The following is an 18,728-nucleotide window of genomic DNA, read 5'->3' as shown; positions in this document are numbered from 1 at the left end:
GCCCATGATGAGTGTATGTACTTATGACCACAACTGTAAATACTCAACACACACATGCAACACAGTTTACAATAAAAAGTGTTTGGAACAGTCGACTTTGAATGTACTATATGCTGATTTGTATGTGCTGACATTCAAGTTCTGAAGAAATAATTCTTTACAAACACTGTGCAAACTGATTGAAAACATCACCTCTTCCCAATGACAGACTTCTAGCTCTCGGTTATGGGCAAAAGACCTTTAACTGACAAATAAAGGCTATCTCATCATCTCATCATCATCATCATCATCAGCTAAAAGTTCACTGAACTGTTTTGCTGCACTATCCTGCAATATCAAGCACTGCATACATGACATATTCTTAAAACATCAAGACCCCATTAACCCTTATGTTTGGATTTGGAAGCAGTTAAAGGGTTTTATTGTTAAACTGGAGACATTCAGCAGGGAGGTGTTTCCTCTTGTCTTAGATTAGATCCACTGATAGGGACATCTCTGTCTAAGCAACCTCTCTGACTGATGACAAGTGCTTTCATCTCACCCTAATCCATGCTGACTGCCTATCAGCCACCTTCTTAGTTTCTAAACAAAACAAAGTTTGTTCTTTTTTGTTAACTTATAACAATAGCAGAAATTCTGTGGAACAATATTCAAGGAATGTTACTCAAGGGATCTTACAATATCAATGATGTCAAATTGATGACTGAGTTTATAGAAGTATACTCACCTTATACATCGCATATCTTATAACTAGTAGTGTGTGTGTGTGTGTGTGTGTGTGTGTGTGTGTGTGTGTGTGTGTGTGTGTGTGTGTGTGTGTGTGTCCAATGTAGTCGATTATCTCGTTTTGGTGGAAAACCACATCGGTCCGACTAATAAAAGCGTCAATTTTGAATCAGATAAGCTAATACCGGAAGTGCATTGCCTTCAAAATATAAAAAAAAATCATGTATAGCTATCATTAATAGAAGATAGTGGAGTTATGCTACACTTTCGTTGATGCCTATATCAAATGCTTATCAAGTTTATCAAATAAGTGCACCTTAAAAAAAAGTCTTTCCTTACCCAGCAGCACTTTCTCACTCTTTCACTGCTTAAAACTGAATTCCGTATTTTTATGGACCCAAGTTCTCATGTTAATTAATGTGTGCTATTTGTGCTCCTTTTGGATAAGCCAAAACATTATTTCATCACTTTCCTTCTTAATATTCTTTTTGGTGGTGAGATGAAATATTATAATGAAAATAAATGAGAAAATCTGGAGAATATAAGTTTTGCATCCTCTTTGACTCCTCCCCACAATCAAGCCCGACTATGTGTTTATTTTGAAAGGCACTGCAGGAAAACGCCGTTAGCGTGATCCAGGTGCAGTAACAGCAGGATCCGAGGACCATTGTCCGTCCCGGTCCCGGAGGGTGACAACACGGGACCTGTTTCAGGACAGGACTGAACGCAACTAACAAAGTACCGGGCTCCCGAGAACATTTCCTCCGAGAACAGGGAAAACTGGATATTTAAAGGGCAAAGAAACCGTCTAATATGTGTTTTTAAAGGACAGGTCCCGATCTGAAACATTCATATTCGACTGTTTACTTCTTGCAACTGCTGCTGAAGGAATCGGTCAAGTGTGCTGAACTTTGGACTTTGCAACTTTGCTGCTCTGGTTAAATTCAGCTGCACTATTTTGGGCATTATTATCACGAGACGCGGTTATTAGCTCACCGGATCTGGACATGATCGCAGTAAAATTAATGTCAAGCTTTCCCGTGGTAAACGCAGTTTCCTGATAATGGTCATTGCTGGTTCTTTTTTTGAAGTGCACGTTGGAGGTTACTAATTAAGGAGCGATTTTGATTTAAATTAAATGCGTGCGCTCTCGTGGGCAACTCCCGCTTCTGTTAAGAGCTCAGTCCGCGAAGGAAGGTGACACTCGCTGCCAGCGGAGTAAAAAAGAAAACGAGTGAAGCTGTGTGCACTCACGGGAACATTTTGCTTACTTTTATGTAGAAATTGTAACTGTATCAGGGATGGAGCTGTTTGGCAGTTAGCAGATGCGCTCTTGAAGATTGCTGCAGACTGTAGGGACTAGTTTACTAAAGTTTGGGTTCTTTTTACGGCACAAACCAGCGAGTAAAACACGACTGAGAGATCTTATTTAACCCTTGGGATCGAACTACAACGAAGGAGGTCCCCTCGAGCCCGCACCATGGCCACTAGCTCGCGGGACAGCTGCTTCTGGTTGCTCTGGAGACGCACCCTCCTCGCGCTTTGGCTGTGCGCTGTAGGAGCGCGTGCAGCGGAAGAGAGCGCGTTTAACACAGAGGTAAGACGGCACAGAAGATGTGAGAGGCTTCGGGCGCCTTTAGGCATCGCAAATGATCGAAATGCTTTATTTTAAGCAGTCAACACAAAGCAGGGATTCTCCACTGTTTTGCCATAAAGAATTCTGTTTGACTTGGGTGTATATTTCTATAATATCACGTTAATTAAATTAACCATAGTTGTGCTAAATGTTACTCATCTGTTAAACGGCGTACTGACTTGATAGTTATTCTTGGAAGCGCAATATGTCCATGCCTATCAAAAATAAGGCAGAGCACACGATCCATTTACCGCCTGTTACACGATGATGTTGGTTTTGTATGAGTATTTCGAGGGAACACCTTGAACATTTGACGGTCCATCCCCAGCAAATGTGCATCAGACACTTAATTTTGCTTTTCTCCTCTTTTTAATACTCGTATTTCTGCATTTTTCACAGTTTGAAAACTCTAGCACAGTCGGCGATAATTTGATACTGGAGTGATATATTGGAACACGATTTTGTTTCGCTTTCAAACAAAAATATATCGTTTATTTCTTTCATTTAATCTTAGTGTTTCCCCGCTGAGTTAACACAGATTTAGGCATGGTTTCCTTTTGTGCTCTTTTTTCTGTTTGCTTGGGTGCAGATGTGAGAGTCAAGAGTGCAACAAGCCACTATGTCTATTATCAGGTTTGGGAAAGTCACCTGCTTACATGCGCGTGTGTCACCTGTTGATTACAGGTTAATTACACACACTGTAGACTTTTGATAGCAGATAAATGTTTCTGTACACATTTAAAACTTTTCCCTCCATTAAACACACATCACATATATCTGCATATATCTGTGTGCGAAGAGTGGGTGGCAACAACAACAACACTTGGCAATAGTAGTTCTATGTTGTAATTAAAACTTTCTCACAAATAATGTTTTTAGACATTTTGTGGGAAAAAAAAAAAAAGTCCTAGTATTGGACCTCCTCCATGGTTCACCTGGAGTGCACACAGTGCTGGGCAGCTGATGGCTCAGAAATTATGCATCTTTTAGTAAATGTATATATCGTAGTTTTTCTGTTTTTGTTGTCCTCCTTTAATGAGCGCTATGCCTGAATGTAGGAGTGCTGCCAGTTAACTTAAGTAAATGGTTAATCTTATGTACACACATGCAAAGATGCTTTGTGACTAATCATTACCTGAAGAGCCAAAGTTTCATAAACTGTTTTGGAAGCGAGCTCATTTCTCAAATATCCACTGGCTATTTCTTTTTTTGTAGGTTTCGCTTCCTTGTAACCAGTGAAACCATTGGTACACATTTATTCCATGTGTACTTAGGTGTGTCAGTAAATGCCAGAGTATCAAGTTGGAACTTGAACCACTGCTTCTTGTACCCTTACTTCACCAGTCCAGCAGTTCATCCATCACACTTGTTTGTTTTGAGAGACAAAAACAGATAAGAGTTGACAAAAAGTTGACCAGTGCTGGAGTTTCTGTTGTGTGTAGATTGAGAAAGAGACAGACTGACAGACACTGAGACCTCCCAATCATTAGAGGTGAGCTTGCATTACCAAACTCACTGACCTTGGTGTGGGGGTGTTGCTGTCTGGTTGTCGGTCAGTTTACAACATTTCCTGATTAGCTGTTAACATAGTTGTGGTGAATGTGTGTGTGTGTCTGTGTGTGTGCAGGTGTGTGCTTATGCACAAAGGCAGACAAAGAGTTTCCACATTGTGTGGACTGATGAGAAATTCCTAGCCGCTTGTTGCTAAATGTGCATGTGTGTTTGTAACAATTGAACCCATGTTGTCAGTTTAACCTTAGGAGTGCTCCATACATGCAGAGGTTGGTGGTCGGTGCATCCTGGGAACTGTGCTTTTCTAATTTGTTGAGGCACATACGGTTTGAGTATCTGGAGAAATGCTTGACCGCTTCCAACTTAGGATATTTTAAAAAAGAAAAAAAAACATGGCTCAGAAAAAATTAATATGTATGAAAATCAGGACAGAGATGAGTACTGTTACCCTCCAAATGTTAGGATGCCTGGGTCGTTGACCCAGGGTTTTTGAGTTTATTATATTATTTATACTTTCTAGTCTTTGGTTTCTTTGAGTTCTGTCTTATGGTTTATGTCTCTGTCTTCTCTAGTTGCTCTGTCTCCCCTGTCACCTGTATCCCCTTGTCTAGTTCGCGTCTCTGTGTATCCTTAGTTGCTATATCCCCGTGTCCAGTCAGTGTCTGTGTCTGCCCTGGTCCCACGTCTCTGTTCCCTCTGTTGCAGTGCGTGCGAGTCTGTGTCTTTAGTTCAGTCTGTGTCATGTTTCCTGTTTTATTTTGAAGGTCCTTGTCTGAGGTTAATGCATCTGGTTTCGCTTCCCCTTGTCTCGTTAGGCCTGATTTGCCCCAGCTGTGTTTCCCTCCTGTTACCCATTCCCTGATTGCGCCCTCTGTGTATTTAAGCCCTGTGTTTCTCTGTATCTGTGTTGCGATCTACTGGTTACCTAGCTGTGTGTTCTGTCAGTCCACTGGTGTAAGTTTATTTTGATTTTTTCCAGTTATGTTATATTTGAGTTTAACATTAAAGCTGTTTTGAGTTCACATCTGTCTCCGGAGTCTGCACCTTGGGTCCTATTCCTGCCCGCCCAATTAAAGTCAGTATGCAGAAAACAATTGTGCTATGCCATAAGCGCTATGATTCATTTTGCAAATATACAAATGCTGCCTTAAAGTAAATTATAATAGGCACCTATAGCATCCATCTTTCCACTTGACCAGCTAAGATAATCTTAGTGTTTCGCAGCAACACAAAAACTGATCGCTTAGTCTAAAAATCAGAAATTGTTCAGTAAATCTTGCAGAGTGGAGACTGTCAGATTACAGTATGTTATTTGACAACCTTAGAAGAAGAGCTGTTGTTTGTTGATGACTCAGCTAATTTTTCACACAATTTAATGGGAGGCAAGAACTTGCTTTAGTGAATAAATGAAGTCTAAGAGCATTCGCCATCACTAACTATAGATTTATGTTTTGGTATTTTCAATGTGTGAGTGCAAAATATGCTTGAATTTCAGTAGTAATAACAGAAGAAAGAAGAAATGAGTGTATATTGTGCAACGTAATCAACATAGAAAATTAAATAATATATATTTTGGTTTGTTTTAAAGAAGCCAATCTGTGTTGTATTGTGTTAAAATTAAATTAAATACCTGTTTTGAAATCTATACACATATTGAAGTACTCTATCTGGAAGTCTGATCCTCTCTTCAGGCTGTGTTTTTAGAATGTGGCCCCAACTCCTACTCTGTCTGGACAAAAAGGATGAAGTGGGAGGTTAAAAGAAAAGAGGGGAAAAAGAGAGGGATTATTAGTGTGTGTGACAAGAATCTGAGATATTTTGATTAGCAGAAGGGAAACACAGAGGGGAATTGGATAGATTTGTTTATAAAAGAGGGAAGGAGGGACAAAGATGGAGGGAGTTGACGGGGAAGGTAGCGCTCTGTCTCAGCTGTGCGGCATGTGATGGCTGAATGTGACAGCTGTTCTCTAACTGGGACACACACACACACACTGTGCAAATGCATGCTGGGCCTGGGACTCCAGGGCATGTCAGGAAATACAATGGACCCTCTTGTCTGAGGAGAGGGAACTGTGAGCGAAAAGTTTTGAATAAGAGGGAGAGAGAGCGGATGAGGGAGTGCAGACATGGACATGATAAGAAAAGCTTGGTTTATAGAGAGAATGCAAAATGTGTTCAGCAACAATTTGTAGCTGAAACAGTGAGAGTGGTAAGAGGAGGGGGTAATAGGTGACTTATTGCAGCACACAAGTAGACTGCTATTCTCTTTGCAGCCATCCAATCTGCAAACTTCCATCTCTTCAGGTTCTGCACACTGTCCCTCCACTTCCTTGTGATTGACTATCATATTCACACATATATACTACAATGACGGTTGGGGATGTGATGGAAGGGGAATGATATTTCTTATCGTGCATTAGAGACATTGTGCTCTTGTGTATATGTGTTTTTGTGTTTACAAGTATTTGAATATGATAAACGACAGCGACAGCCGTTAATTCTGTGCTATTTTCCACAAGAAGTGTCAAAAATAGTGACGCAACTGTGGACTACTGTAGGCTAAAATAATCAAGGTTTACCTATCGTGTGTTTCAATGGTGAGAGAAACCAGTGCAAACTTGTAGATAGTTTGTACGCTTCATTACTCTGAGGTAAAAATGCTAAACATCAGATCATTGCATGATTGACTCCACTGTGGATTAATCTAAACTTTTTATTGCTGTTATTATTTGTCATGTGAACAGCGGGTAATGTTGCTCAGCACTGGACACTCCTTTGAACTGCAGCGCAAGCTTGTCAGTTTTTTATGATTCAAACCACAAGTGTTTAGATCAGCTCACAAAAAGAGAGAAAGAGAGAAGTCTAAATGAAATGCAAGTCTTAAGAGTTGACTGCTGAATCCACACCGACGCCACAACAGCTTCTGTCCGACCTCAGCTTTGCTATTGTGTGAGATATGTCTTGGGCTGAATCTAGCCCATAACACTTCTAGCAGCATGAAATAATTTAAAAATTACAATTACATGTCTGGATGTAAAATCAGAGTGTGGTTCATACCTTGATTTTTGATTGAGAATTTCAGTTTTTATTTTTGTATCTGGATGGAAGAACGCTGATAACAAGACAAGAAATTCTTAATTATTAAAGCATAGGTGAGAATGAATTAGTTCATATTAACTAGCTAGTTATTGAGCATTGAGCCAACGGTAGTTTGTTTAAGGTCATTACAAGCAGCTGTGATAAGACTAATGTTATGGTTAGATTTACATCATTTTTCTTTTTAAATGAAGCCCCACTGATAGACTGCACTGCTGTAACAGGGTTTGGAGAAGTGTCTGAATAAACTAAGCAACCAGTGTTAAGTGCATCTCAACATAATTTGGTAAAAGCGACTTGTTAAAATAAACCGACAGATGACAAAGGAAAGCCTGCATGACTTTTTTGCATTTCTGATCCCTCCAAATTAAACAAATACAAATCTCTTCTGTTTCCTCCTCCTCTGTCGGTCTCACTTTCTCTAACACTTCTCATTTACTTATCCATCCTCTTGGTAGGACGTCAGAAGGTAAAAGATGGCAGCAGACCAAGCCTCGGAATAAAAGCTGTTAGTATCTTGGCTGACATTGTGGTGGGCACACACAAATGCTCTCTCACTTCCACACACACACACACTGCCAGGTTTTACAACTCCCTGTATATCGCTGGGTCTGGTTTTGGCAGGTAAGCTCAAGGACTCTTTGAAAGACCATTTAATAGACGAGGCCCAACGTGTACGCACACACATACACACACGAGGCCTCTCCTATTCCTTACGTTGTTTTGTATTCAGCTCAGCTGACGAGGGAAAGTGAGCAGCCAGGCAGAAGTACTTTACTACTTTAGACGATGGAGGTGAGGGTTCATAAGCCCCCATACGTCTTCCTAATAGCACTGAAACTCTGCCCTTGTACCTGACAACAGCCTGTTGTAAATATACATAGATTTAAAAGCAATGGGACAGAGAAAACACATGTAGAGACAACAGCAGATGCCTTCCACAAAAACACTGAACATAAAGGCATGAAGTAGAGCTGGGCGATATAAGATTTTTTCATATCACGATATGTTTTTTTCATTTCAGGCGATAACGATATCTATCACGATATAAGCCAAATAACTATATTTGTAAGATTTAAATGTGCCGTTGCTCACAAGTAAAATGTGAAATAATCAGCAGCTTGTTTTTATTTAAATATTTATTTCCCATAATAAGTTCAACAGGGTAGATGTACTTAAGGAACATGAGACTTTTTCAGATAAATAAAGGCAAATATTGCAAACTACACAAAAGGCAGCCGCTAAAGCGTTTAAGTTTCAAAATAGAACAAACGAATCAGACTCCTAAATTGTCAATTCCACTTAGAAACAAAATATTAATTCTAAAAATAAATCTTAGTTTGTTTTACAGAAGAACAGACAAAACTGACTAACTTTTGTCAATATCAAATAAACTGAGAACTAAAAGGAAATTCTCAATCTCTCCTTGTTGTATAGCTGAGCTTTTCAAACAGTTTTAACAGTTACTTTAGTCTGACAAAAGCCGAATGACGAATTAGCGCTTCCAGTCAGAGACTGAGGCTACGTCCACACGTACACGGGTATTTTTGAAAACGGAGATTTTCCGTTTTCGTTTTAAAAAATAATCCCGTCCACACATAAAGGCAGAAATGAAGGAAAACGCTGCTATGAACATGCCAAAGCAGCAGGTGGCGCTAGATTCCTAACCGTGCAGAAATGTTGGCCAATCAGAAGTCTAGAAGCCTCGGTGGGAAAAAGTAAACAAAGCTGGGGCATAGAAGCAGAACCGAGTCGTATGTGTGGAGGGACAGTAACTGTGTGTGTATGTAAGCATTTAAACACTGCAGAGAGTAGAATTAACAGTATTGTAGAAATTCATTTCACCGAAACAATAACGTGGCGCACAGTGTGACGTCAAAAAATGCGCACACCTTTGACGCTGCGTTTTCTCAGTTTTTCTAGTCCACACGTAAATGCAAAAACGGAGTTTTTAAAAATCTTCGTTTTCAGTGACCAAAAACGCCGTTTACGTGTGGACGAAAGGTGCAAACGCATAGAAAAATCTGCGTTTACAAAAATACCCGGGTACGTGTGGACGTAGCGCATGCACCAGTTTATTGTATTTCCAGACTAGCTTTCGGCACAATTTACAGTGCACGCTACTCTGTTTTTTGTCAGACTTGAAATAGCCAAAATACCTTCACACTACGGAACTTCTCTGGCTCTTCCGTTCGACAATCTCTCCGCCATTGGAACCATCATCTGTTTTCTCTTCGGTAACCTTCGGTCACGCTCGGTTGATTTCTCTAGTCGGCTCACTCTTTTCCTTAATTACCCGGGCAGTACGGTGGCTGGCTGCTTCCCAAACAAATACACATGTGCGGCTTGGCACTTACGCTGTACGTAACAAGTCACGTGACGTGACGCTGCGGCTGTGATTGGTTCGGCTCTGCGCTACTTAATTTGGATTGGCTGTTCTTTTTTCTTTTTTTTAAGAGGACAAGAGCAGCGAGGTCTATCGCGATAGTTTAATTTTTCTATCGAGAAAGTTATATCGCGATACATATCGTTATCGTTCTATCGCCCAGCTCTAGCATGAAGGCAATTACTGTTTTTATCAGGTATTATTACAGCAACCATGTGGAGATGCTGATCACAGAGGAGAAAAGCAAGTGGCTGACATGACAAAAGATTCTTTAGAAGGCAGACTTTTCTTTGCATTGCAGAGTTTCTATCAGTGCATTGTGCACTCAGTGGGCAGCCTCAGTTAAATCTGGCTGGGCTTAGGCAGCATAGATATGGTAAACTGTTCTGTGATATACAGTGCTGTGAAAAAAATATCTGCCCCTTCCTGGTTTCTTAATTTTTTGCATATTTATCGTAGTTAAATGTCACAAGCAAAAAACGAAGAAATCAGGAAAGCAGCAAATACTTTTTCACAGCACTGTATGTGATGTTACCTGTGATTCAGTCTTCTGCATAGAGGGAAATAAACTCAGGGTCTTTCTCGGCTCACCCACTCTGTGTGTGTGTGTGTGTGTGTGTGTGTGTGTGTGTGTGTGCATGCTTTTATAGAAATTGATATTTCTCTCCACTGCTCCTTCCTCTGTGCCTGCTCTGGTCAATTGTCCATTGGTTGCTCTATTACAGTGTTGCAAACTGCTTGGTTTGCTTTGATGGGCAGTAGGAAATGTGAAGAGCATTTGCTGAGATGAAGTGAAAAGTAATTCTTTTTACAGATTCTCTGTCATTTGGGTGATGTGTTTTTGACATTTAACATTTAAAAATTGAGAAGTGAAACGTGCAGTCTGGTGTGCATTCTCTAATGGCAACATTTTTTCCGATCTTTGAGTAACTGCAGCTGTAGAAAGTATAAGAGGGGTGTCTGTCTTTGTTAAATAGTAAAAACATACATGCTAAAGTTAATTGAAAGGAAAAGAGCGCCTTTTCAACAACAACACCTGTTTTCTTTGCCTTGACTTTGTAAGAGAGAGAGAGAGTCCTTAGATAAGTCTTTCAGGAAATGTAAGTTAGTTTGTACGTGTGTGTTTGCAACCTCCTTATCTTAAGTCAGAGGTGGGTCAGGGTCACATCCAGTTGACCTCTCTACACTTCTTCCTGCTCCAAAACACGAACGCACACATATGCACACTTAATCACAGTGCTAACAAATGACTCTACTGCCAGAAAAGCTTTTGTTCTGAGGTTTTCTTACCAATGCAAACAAACAACAATGTTATTAGTGTGTAAATGGCAAGTATTAGATCACATAACCTTTGGTTAAAACCTGTAAGGTGGTGAATGAAGAAGCTCCTGGGCCAAAGTGCTTCACTGGCTTAGAGCTGAAATGCTTTGGTTTTTCATGCTTGAACTTCAGCTGGTGATTGAATAGACCGCAGTGTAAATACAAAGCTCTCAGGTGCTGTATAATGATCTGTTTGCCTCACTGTACTTTACCTTTGTGTTACTTGTGTTTTCACTGGGAACCTTTTCATTTGAAAGACCCAGACCAAGCACAGAAATACTGGAGCTTGTGAGGTTTTGGGGAAACTAACTGTGTTTTACTAAAAGATAATATTTTTTTGGAAGATGAGTTTTCTAAATGATCTGCAGCTGTATAACGTTGGTGAAGCACCTAATAATATGTAGTTTTTTTAACGAAACAAACCTGTTGGCTTCAGGTAAATAGATAGAAGGTGCTGATCCAACAAACACCATAAGTTAAAGGGTGACAGGAGTCATTCACTACCTTAATTGAGCTCATGAAATGCCATGAGAACCTGGAGTGAATAATCAGTCAGGCGTTATGTTCCCTTTATGGTAGTTCATCTCATCTAATCATAGAAGAACACAAACAGGCAAAGTATTTCTTGTTTTGTCCACTGTGAAGTAGTAGCATTTGCCCTTATGGCTTGTTTATTACCATCATCCACTAATCCATCATTCGGTTTTCTTCCCCTTATCCAGCTCAAGCTGCAGGGGGAGGGGTAACAAGCCTATCATGGTTATAAGATGAATGTGAGACAAAAAGAAAAAAACATTGAAAAGGACGAGTCAGTTTATGCCTCTGAAGGAGTGGTCAAGTAAATAAAGGCCTTTATCAGGTAGCATTTTGCATTGTGAAAGATGGGTGTGATCTTGAGAGCTGAGAACAGAGATGTAGCTATAGCACATGCGTTACCAAACGTGCAGACACACACACACAGTAACAAGTCCCTGAACTACCCCTGGGAATGTGACTATGTGTATGAGTGTCAGTATCACAGACTACCCCAATATGGAGGGGTTTTTCTGTGTGTGCATGTGTGTGCATGTTTGCATGTGTGAGTGTGTGTGCACAAACGCGTGTGATATTGGGTTTCTACATAACAGGTGGAATAGTCTTTGCGTCATCTATGATTGAGACAAGTATCATGTTTTCTCCCTCAAGTCTGTCATTAACCCCCACCCTCCACACTACTGGGCTCATGCTCCACTAATACATCACATGCTGAAGGCCCCACTAAGTTTTCTTCAGTTTGTATACCAAGCATTAAATACAGCACAACTCACAGCAGAATACGTTTTGAAAGAGCAATTTACTTTTTTAAGAGGCAGGGTTTACACAGTAAAAGTTATTAGATCAGGCGGAGAGAAGAGGGAAACAGACACACAGGGGAGTGTACTACCAACTTCCAGCATGGCCTACACAAGCACACTCAGTCACATTTAACCCTGTTTACATACAGTGATGAATGTGTTTAACCTACTTTGAATAGGTGACATAAGTGGACAGTTATCATGTGAACAGGTAAAACAGTACGAGGTATAGCAAATGCCTTTGAGACATTTTTATGCACAGAAACAGGAAAAGTAAGCTAAGAAAATATATTAACACACTTAACCAAAAATATGGTGGGTCAGCTCAGGCTTGGTGGGAAACCAGGATTGTACACTTGCAGAAATAATAAATATGAGCAGCTTTCCCACAAAGATCAAGGCAACATGTCAACATGTTACAGAAGCCAAGTAGAAGTCAGACGTTATGGTTTTTAGCTCTTCAGTGCTTTAACTGCTAATATGCTTATAAAACAGCTGTTGCTGTGTTCTTCTTAAAAGTCTCTTGTTCCACAGGCTCGTCTGTGTAGACTAAGCTGTTAAAATGAAAAGTATGCTATTTTTGATAATATTTAGTTCTTTCTAATGAGCTTAAATTCAAATAAACATGCTCCAGATGATGCAGTTTTTGTAATGTTGATTATAGGCATGGCTGAGGATGTACGGTTACCTGCCCCAGGCTAGCAGACAGATGTCAACCATGCGATCAGCTCAGATCCTGTCCGACGCTATCAGCGACATGCAGCGATTCTACGATTTGGAGGTCACTGGACAGATCGACGCTCAAACTCTAAGGTCAGCATGACTTAACTGTAGTGTTTTAGTACAGTATATCCATTAATGAGGCCCAAATAAACTGGCAGTACACACGAGTCCTAAATTTTAACTAAACAATCCATTTTAATCCTTTATTCATTGATTTGTCTCAGAATGCTGGTAAAAAAAAATCCTCTGTAGTGTGAAAGAATAGACAGCTGCTTCAGACAAACTGCTCACGAAAATATAGCAGGACAAGAAGGTTTAATGTAATGCTCCCCTTCATCTCTTCTCTTGGTTGCTTCATCCTCCCAACATAAACACACACACACACCACTTCTTTCATCTCCTACAGTGCTATGAAGAGACCCCGCTGCGGTGTGCCTGACAAGTTTGGAGGCCAGATCAAAACCAACGTTCGGCGGAAACGTTATGCCCTCACTGGACATAAATGGAACAAAAAGCACCTCACTTACAGGTAACAACAAAGATGAGCCGATCTGCCACAAATGTACAGTACAGAGAGGAAGTGAATGTAATCTCTGTCTGTTTGAGGCTTGAGTAAAGTCGGCTTTTATATGTTGCTTTTTTTTTTGTTTTTTGTATTAAGTATACATTTGCCGCAGTGTGCTAGAACTCAAACTTGCCTCGTCTGAAGATCTTTCTTCTTCAAACTTTCCAGACACTGACAATTTCTAACAGCATATAAATGAAAAACATTAATGCTTAATACATTTTACTTCAAACTTATATTGGCCACTCTCCTTTTTCTATTTCTCTCTTTTTCCCCATAGTATTCAGAACTACACTCCAAAAATTGGAGAGTATAACTCGTTTGAGGCCATCAGGCGGGCCTTTAAAGTCTGGGAGAGGGTCACCCCACTGAGCTTTGACGAAATCCCCTACCAGGACATCAAATATGGACGCCGTAAGGAGCCCGACATCATGATCTTCTTCGCTTCAGGTTTTCATGGAGACAGCTCTCCTTTTGATGGGGAGGGGGGCTTTCTGGCTCATGCCTACTTCCCTGGACCTGGAATGGGTGGAGACACGCATTTTGACTCTGATGAACCATGGACCATAGGGAACCATAATGTACAAGGTAAAAGATTTCTGTCAATCTGTTACATTATGGATTTTATTATTTTTTAGACTTTAAAAATCATCTTGGCTGATAATATAGGAGAACGTTTTATTGCCAAGAGACAGATTGTTTTGTGGCTTTTGTCTTAAGGGTTTGGATATCAACAGTGTGTTATTTGGTTAAATTCTTTGTAGAAGTGGATGATTGAGGCGTTTTTGTGGAGGCCCAGCTGATGAGCAGTTTTCATCACTGGTCGTGTCATGTTGTGCCGGTTGTAATGGATCTATATAACAGCTGTCCCCGTGGATTTCCCCCACAGCTAACTGGAGTTGGCAAGGCTCAGCCACTTACATCATCTCTCATTTGTCAGGCTCGGCTGCTCCACTTACCTTTAAAAGTGGACTCCCTGTGACATCTCTCAGTCTTTATCCTAATGAACTCCCTATAAATTTGAAATATACCCCAAGTGATAATGTTAACATCTTTGTCCTGACTAGAGCCATAGCCATGACTCTCCCCTAAAAACAAAAATCCTTAAAATTCTAAAATAAATTCTCAAAATGTCTTAAAAACGCATTTACTATTAGAAGGTCTTAAAAAAATCAAAACTGTTCATAATTTAACTTGGATCATAAATGTTTTTAGTCATGTAGCCACATTGGTAAACCCATCTGGACAATGTTCTTACACTGAGTCAAAAACTCATAATTTGCCTCACTGTTAAATTTGAGCCAGTACTAGTATGCTTACTTGGAAGGGGTATATTGTCTTTTTATTTAAAATCCCATACAAAAAAGGTTGAATTCTAACTTCCTCATACCTGAAAAGACCCTGAGGTGACCTGCCAAACTTTAAGATAAATTATTACTCACCCTAAAAAGCTACAAAGTATATTTACCCATTCTGTCTTAGTCATTTGTATACTGAATGATTACAACAGATGCAGAACAGATCAGGATGGTGCCGCCCATTTTTATGTGATTTTGAAAATAATACTGTATCAAGAAGTGATCCCATTAGAGGATTCACTAAGGACCGACTTAAACAGGCGTTATGTCCGGAGGAAAAACTATTCTATAAGTCACCATAATGTAATAATTCTGGGTTAATGAGAGAAGAAGCTTCGTTTCTAGCTTGGTCTGGGTGTAGATGCTGCTTCTAGCAGTTATTGGCTTTAAAGACAAATTATTAGACGGATCATATCGAAGTAAGTCAAATATTTTATGCTCATATTTACGCCCTCAGGCATCCTTTGGTAGGATGAGCCCATGTTGACCAGTTAAAAACCTTAACAACAGTGACAAGCACTAAGCTAGTTATATGCAGAAGTGAAGAATGACAAAAATGCTGTTGCTGATTAAATGGGGACTTTACTTTTCAACAAAAGCCTTTTTTTGGCCTGTCTGTTATCTGCATATCCAGCTGACACACACAGCTAAGTATTGTGTGTGTGTGCATGTACAAGCCTGTATCTGTGTGATCAGTTGTGTGTGGGATGTGTTGCAGGATCACAGGGATGGATGGAATGCCACTCTAAGTGGGAGTGTGTTCCACTTGGGAGATGTGGAGACTGGTCTTTTTGCTGCACCATGCTACTTACACCGCTTGAAAGCAAAGTGCCGCTAAATTTCATTGTGGTCTTCACTTTAGTTGCCGCGTCTAAGTAGTCAGTCTTGTCAAAAATGTAGCCTTTTATGTGACATGCAAGTTTTTCTTTGTTATTTTCTTTCGGAGGACAGAGGTCATGCAGATTGGTCTAGTACAGGGGTGGTGGAACTCCAGGCCTCAAGGGCCAGTGTCCTGCAGGTTTTAGATGTGTCCTTGATCCAGCATAGCTGATTTAAAGGGTAAATTACCTCCTCAACATGTCTAAAAGATCTCCAGAGGCCTGGCAATGAACTGATCATTTGATTCAGGTGTGTTGACCCAGGGTGAGCTCTAAAACTCGCAAGACACCAGCCCTTGAGGCCTGGAGTTCCCCACCCCTGGTCTAGTATGTGCCTGATGGAGTGACAATTGAAAGTCACAAGTATTTATTTTTAACAGCAACAATTTTCTTTCTCAGTTTTTTAAACCTTTAAATATCATATATGTAGTCCACCCATTTTCTTCCACTTTCAATTGAAGTTCATGTTGGATGGTTAGCAGTCAAAATTGTATAATTTTAATTGTAACTATAATGGATAAATAATAACCGGTTAAAATAGAAATGCAATTACAAATACAGGTTTCTAACAATTGAATGGATAGCTGTATGGATAAACCAATTGAATTTTTTTGCATAAGAAAATAATTGAGGCATAATAGTTTCAACTTTTTTAAAAAAAAAAACGGTCAAAAAACATGTGGATTAGCTGTTAGTAGTAACTAAAGTCAGTGGACTGAAAAAAGGCTGAAATAATAAATCAGTTTGTCTGGTCCCATTTTAGGACGAGTTCAAATGAACACAATGAAACAAAGAAATGATGTTGATGAAGACTTTTAGTCAACATAACAGGGGTTATTTGTCTAACGTGCAGAAAGAAGATTATTCTTAGAGCAGCAGATGTGCTGAAAGAAAAAGCGAGACTTGAAGAGTGACGTTAAAGCCTTAGTCAGCATATGCTTTGCTGAAGGGTCCTCAGAACAAAATGAGCTCTCACCTCTGACCTCTTTTTGAGTTGTATCAGACAAACCAACCCGTTCTCACTCCCAAAGCGTAACATTTTACGCTAGGTGACAAATCGTCACCATATTACGTTTTCGGCTACCCACCACGTTCCTAGATGACGACCTCGGAAAAAAGAGGAAATATGAGAACCGTCTGGACTGAATCTACACATGTTTGCTCTTTTTCTTCAAATCACTTAGAAACACGCTATTTAACATCATTAAAGTCCTGGTTAAGGTCAAGAATAAGGTTATGGTCAGGGCTAGGGATAAGGTTAGGTTTAGGGCTGGAATACAGGGCTGGAACGTCTATTACCGCGGGAGCGTCATTGCACTGGATTCCAGCCATAACCCGCCGCGTACCATAAGAACGCCGAAGGTCTCCTTTCGCGTTCCTCAGGAACGCCGCGGGACGTGACAAAACGTCGACATGTTACACCTCGGGAGTGAGAACGCTCTGGACAAACACAGCTTAGCAATCAATAGAAAAATTATAGACAGCAGCTGACGATAAAGCACAAATGCATTTGATCCACTCATCATGGTGTTTTCTTTCCCTTTCCTTGACCTCAGCTTCAGAAAGAGCTCTTTTACTAGGCTAAAGAGTTTTGGTGTGAACCTTGTGACGCACAGTGTGATTAATCAGGCTTTCTGGCAGGGAAAACAAAAACAGCTTTTACACGTTATCCACAAAACTCAAACACCTTTCGCTCAGAAAAAATGTGGTAAGCTGGTAACGGGAAAAGGTCAGAAGCTTTTGTGGTCAGATGAGACTGATGATGATGAGTAAGTTTCTGGCAAAAGGCAGAGCAAACTTGGGTAGTGGATTTTGGTTGTCTAGGTGGTGCTTTAGTCTGCCCTTTTTTACACTGATAGTCTCCCTGTGGCAGATGAATGAGGTGTGAGGCATGATAAACAAGGGAACAAAGCTTTAGGGAGTTGAAATAGGTCAAATGTATGTGTGTGAATTAGCAGTAGAGGAACCGGCTGAACCTAACCAGGCTAAAGCATTTGAAGTGCAATCTTGCTTTTCTCTTTCAAACTGGTAGTCACAGTTACCTCACAAAGGGCTCTTTATCTCTCTTCATTCATCCTGAGCTATCTCTACCACTCTGTCTTACCCTCTTCTATTTTCTCCCCTCGAGTGTTAGCTGGCGCTTAGCATGCCGTGAGGACATTCATGTGACTCTGGACTTACAAGATGAACTGTGTGCATCCTGTGTGTGTTTCAAAGAGGAAATGAGGAGATGCACAAAATAAGGAATCTACAGCACCCCCCCCCCCCCCCCCCCTTCTGTTCCACGTACAGCAGTGACATCACCAGTACACCCAACAGCATGATGTCACTGGCACCAATCTGACCAATCTGTATGGCCAATTATAGGGTGAACAAAATGGGTAGGAAGTTCAAAGGTCGCTCAGGCCGGAGCCTAGGGTGAAAAGCAACAAAGAGGTATTGACTGGAAGGGAAGTACCCAGCTGTGTGCTGGCTTCGCTTTAGAGATGAACTTATAGAATATGACATGAAAAATGTAAACCTGGTTTCTCTCTATTTTTCTTTAAAAAAAAACTCAAAGTAGTCTTTTGTTCTGAGAGGATGTTGGTCTGCAGTGGTCACTACGTCACAGCTGCACAGAGTGATATTATTGCAGTGGCAGTGGATAACAGGATGTCTTGGTGGGTTAAACGGGACAGAAATGCATACAGATTCATATCAGCAGTCATTAGCATGCCTGTGTGTGATTAATGTTTTAGATCTAAGGAGATTTTTGTGTGATAAATAGAAAAGAATGAACAGACGTTCCTATTCGTTTTATCTGATATGTTACAGATACGTAGACTTGTTATACGTTGTTCTGTCATGTATGTGTAAGATGCTCAAGAATGCATGTTGAATTTTCCATCATTCTGTACAAAGTTATACATCCCCAGTTTTTTCATGAACTTTGATCATCCCTGTATGTCTGTAAACCAACAGTTTTTATGTATTGTTTAATATTTTGGGATTTATTTGGGATTTTTCATCTGTCAAAGACAATGATCAGTTTACCACCAGACAGTCCCCTTGCTCTTAGTTTGAAAGTTGTTAATCACCTACCACAGTACTTCCTTTCTCGTGTTTTGCTGTGGGCTCGCTGGTCAGGTCACAATGTTGTGGCCCTTGATGTCTCTCAGCTTCCTTGATTCTCTTATGGTCTCCTGTGGTCGAAC

The 18,728-nt window shown here is 40.3% G+C and overlaps 1 protein-coding gene across 1 annotated transcript in view; it reads left to right on the top strand.

Moving 5' to 3' along the window:
* The first annotated feature begins 1,390 nt into the window (after nucleotides 1-1,390).
* Nucleotides 1,391-18,728, top strand: part of mmp15b (matrix metallopeptidase 15b) — a 31,252-nt gene continuing 13,914 nt past the window's right edge. The window contains exons 1-4 of the mRNA XM_085359102.1: nucleotides 1,391-2,323; nucleotides 12,675-12,823; nucleotides 13,140-13,262; nucleotides 13,579-13,886. Of these exons, the coding sequence (XP_085215228.1) occupies nucleotides 2,207-2,323; nucleotides 12,675-12,823; nucleotides 13,140-13,262; nucleotides 13,579-13,886 (697 nt within the window). The 5' untranslated portion in view covers nucleotides 1,391-2,206. The remainder of the gene's footprint in view (nucleotides 2,324-12,674; nucleotides 12,824-13,139; nucleotides 13,263-13,578; nucleotides 13,887-18,728) is intronic.

The sequence above is a fragment of the Diplotaxodon limnothrissa genome, linkage group LG1, assembly GCF_057381915.1.
Source record: "Diplotaxodon limnothrissa isolate DT_005_m linkage group LG1, D_limnothrissa_male_GT1.1, whole genome shotgun sequence".
Classification (NCBI taxonomy): Eukaryota; Metazoa; Chordata; class Actinopteri; order Cichliformes; family Cichlidae; genus Diplotaxodon; species Diplotaxodon limnothrissa.
This window is presented reverse-complemented; position numbering and strand designations above follow the sequence as displayed.